Source organism: Alligator sinensis, unplaced genomic scaffold (genome assembly GCF_000455745.1).
Source record: "Alligator sinensis unplaced genomic scaffold, ASM45574v1 scaffold323_2, whole genome shotgun sequence".
In the NCBI taxonomy this organism is placed as follows: domain Eukaryota; kingdom Metazoa; phylum Chordata; order Crocodylia; family Alligatoridae; genus Alligator; species Alligator sinensis.
In genome coordinates this window covers 25,568-29,199 of record NW_005842392.1, presented here as the reverse complement: position 1 = coordinate 29,199, position 3,632 = coordinate 25,568, and the positions used below count along the sequence as shown (strand labels likewise).

The 3,632-nt window shown below is 46.0% G+C and overlaps 1 protein-coding gene across 1 annotated transcript in view; it reads left to right on the top strand.

Annotated features, from left to right (window-relative positions):
* Positions 1-3,632, top strand: part of LOC102380345 (collagen alpha-1(I) chain-like) — a 161,880-nt gene that overhangs the window by 133,700 nt on the left and 24,548 nt on the right. Inside the window, exons 38-41 of the mRNA XM_025211187.1 lie at positions 533-586; positions 979-1,032; positions 1,925-2,032; positions 3,596-3,632. The exon at positions 3,596-3,632 is cut by the window's right edge and continues 68 nt beyond it. Of these exons, the coding sequence (XP_025066972.1) occupies positions 533-586; positions 979-1,032; positions 1,925-2,032; positions 3,596-3,632 (253 nt within the window). The remainder of the gene's footprint in view (positions 1-532; positions 587-978; positions 1,033-1,924; positions 2,033-3,595) is intronic.

Here is a 3,632-nt window from a genome sequence, read left to right as displayed (position 1 = left end):
AGGCCCTCCAGCCTTACTCCACTAACACTGCAAACATAAGACCTTTGGTTTTGGTTGTTTTATCCACATGCAATACACTCAGACGAGCCAGCATGCAGAATCCCCACCTTCCTTTAAAGAACTGCATCCTTCACAGTCACCTTTGAGCCCAGACTGCCTGCTTGTGACCCTGGAGCGCCTTATTTTCCTTGCTTGCATCAACAGCCTCGAAATCCCCAAGAGAAGCTGCTCTTCCTTCTCGCCACTGGAGGGGACCTTATCAGGCTGGGAACTTCTGTATTGCCCCATCCTGTGTAGTGAAAGTGCCACTCTCTTTGGAGGAAGGGGCTCTTAACATGAAGGGAAGAGGGCATTGAGCATCTGGTGGGAAGTCAAATATTGCGAACTCTCCTGACATGTCTGTGACAAAATATGGCATCCTACTGTAGCTGTTCAGAGACTGATATTGCCAGAGCTTGGAGGATGGGGCTTCCTCAGTGTCAGTCCTCCCACATGGTATTCTAGTTTCGGTTGAATGTCCTGGTTTCTCTAGGGTGAAGCAGGAGATCCTGGAGGAGCTGGCATCGGTGGTCTAGATGGAGAGCAGGTATGCTAGGTGCTAGAGGAAATCTTGATCCCCATCCCCATTTCACTCCTTCTCAGGGGCCCTGGTGAGAGAAGGAGGCTTGGGACAGCTTGTGCTGAACTGAAATGGAAGGTCCACGTTGGCACACATTGTTTCAAGCAAGTGTTTTGTCCTGCTTTGGGAAGGGCCTCAGACAGATACAATCTGGGTCAGACAGGATTTGGCAACCTTCCCCAAGAAAGCATAGCTGGCACGGGCACTCTCTGTAGCTGTTGAGGAACTTCTTGGATGGTCCAGCCTTCTCTGGTCCTGGCCCTGCTAAGTCACAAGTGTGTTGTTGGCCAATGCATAGAGCCAGAGGGTGTGTAAATTCTTTAAAGTGTTGATGAGTTAGTCTATTCTTTCGTTTCTAGGGTCTTCCAGGACTGCCAGGAGTGGAAGGTCAGCCCGGTGTCAAAGGGGAACAGGTCAGTCTGTAGGCTCAGTTCTGAAGTTCGTGTCATGTTTAATACTTGCCTAACGAAGTGACACATGGAATGGAGAAACCAACAGGCTGCATTGGCTGCCTAGGTTTGGGAAGGGAATACTCATTCTTAACATACATTTACAGGCCCGACACCTGTACAGCACTCCCCCAGGGACACCTTGGGACTGGGCTTTCTGTGGAAGTGAATGCACATATTTCTGTGGCCAGACATAGACCCTTATGCTCTGTCTTCATCTGTGGATCGAATGGGTGCAGAAAATAGAACTTAAAGGGAGACCTGCACCCCTTTTTGATAATAGTGCATTTAAAAAAGAAATGCTGCCACCCATGTTACCAGGTCCCTTTCATGCTGCTTCCACAACAAATGCAGGCAAATGTGTTTCACTTTCAGATTTGCACACTCAGCATATGGAGCTGTCACACCACAAGGTGGGCATAAGCTGGTTCTTTAAGGCCAGTTTGCAGATTTGTAGTGTTTGGAATAACAGCAAAACCTCCCAAGCCCTTGAGATTTCACTGTTGTTACTGTCATTACTGCAGGGTTAGGTTTGCAGAAGTGCCTGGGGAGCTAGGTACCCAATTCCCTTTGACTCTAAATGGGGGTCAGGCACTTCAGTGCTTGAAGAGCTTTTGCAAATCCCAAACCACAAGTTACAGTCACTCCTTCTGGGATTTTTCGTCGATATGTTACTTCATATTATAGCAAGGTGTGTGACAGCTTTGGAATCCCAGAGGGTTTTAGCATATAACACCTATGCAGAAGAATATGTCTTTTGATGAGAAGGTAACAATTTATAATGAAAGACTGTGTATGGAGTGCATCTAGTGCTGGCTAGATTATACTAAATGCCTGGCATTTTCCTCCTTTCTAGGGAGAAGTTGGACTCCTAGGAGATCCAGGTGTCAAAGGAAGCTCTGGAGAACCAGGAGATGAAGGGCCAAAGGGACATCCTGGGAGACCTGGGGAGCTAGGAAAAGAGGTACACTTGTAGATGGTCCCTGCCTTATGGGCCACTACCAAGGTAATCATATCATTGCAACCAACTCAGGGCAGAGTATGTGTCTGATTCTTGCCAGAAGCTGAAAATAGGGTGGAGTAAAGAGGCAGAGATGATTCAGGTAGTTGCAGCTAGTAGACCAATCCATGCAAAAAGAGGGCTCTGAGTTATGAAATTGGGTGGAGAGTGTCAAGGTCAAGAGTACAATGGCCCTTTCTGATTGGCATCTTTTGATGCTTTATTTTCACACTGGTTTTTTGCTCTTTTGGGGGCAAGATGTTATCCATGGAGGCATCAAGAAAAGTTTAGACCTCAGAAGGGGAGAATTAGGGATCATTAGGGACATACTAGTGTGATGGATGGCAGCAGAAAAGCTTGAGAGAGAGGCAATCAGGACTCCATTATAATAGAGTTGATATCTTTTATTAGACCAACAAGATTTTTGCAAAAACATTTCTTTAATTGCAAGCTTTCAGGCACAAACACCCTTCATCAGGCATATTCATCAGGCATATGAAAGAGAGCGTGCACATGGAGTGGTAGCATTAGGAACAGGATCCATGTGCTTTTCAGGTTAAAAAAAATGCTGCATGGAGCTGATTGAAAATTACTGGGTATGTGCTGGTGTTGCATATTTTGACTTTGCACTGAACTGCCCCTTTCCTGCCCGCCAACCTAATTTGTTTTTTCATAATGTTGTGGCTAGAAAGTATCCAGAATTGGGAGAAGGGGGAAAGCATGTCCAGCCCCACAGTTTTGGTTTTCAGGTTTATTGTCCAGTTTGTTTTTGGTTTGGTTGGGGTTGGTGTGGGGGAAGAAGTTGGGGAAGAACTGGAGACTATCTGATTCTTTTTGGTTATGGTGAAAACATATTTCCTCCTCAAAAAAAGGACGTTTAGCTGAAACAATTTTGATCCAGCCCAAGCATCATAGGAAGGTTGGACTTGACTTCTGCTTTCCAAACTCATTTGGTATGACAGTACTCTCCATTTCCTGGTCAGGGATTGTTGCTTCATACCTTTGAGCTGCCATCCCTTCCGTGGGTCCCTGTGTTCTGGCTTCAGAGTATGTTTCCTAATTGGAAATTGCCAAACTCTTTCTGTTCCCTGTCCAGCCTGATTCTGCTCTAAGTACTGTATCAAAACTACCTCTCTGCCTGTCCCTTGGATATGATAGCACTGGAAATAAATCTCAGTAGACAGTCCCAGCTATAAAACCCTAAAAACAGGTGAAATTCTTTGGTGCAGCAGGGACAGACTTGGGAACATGAGATCTCCCTTTCATGGGTAAGAGGATAGGGTTTGCCACTCAACATGTGCTAATAACTCAAGCTGGCACTGCTAGAAATTTACCTGTGCAATGCACAGATTCTCTGCCAGAGATTCAAAAATTCTTTGCCAGAGGTTTAAATCCATTGGGAGTCCATGTAAGAGGCTTCAAACATCTGGGACTAGCTGGGATAGAGAAGAGAGGACCTGCCAGGTAGAGGACCTGAATGATTGATTACTGTAAATCTGTGCCTAAGAAATTGCTTCTCCTTCACAGGGTGATGTCGGTGACCCTGGAGATCCGGGCGAGCCAG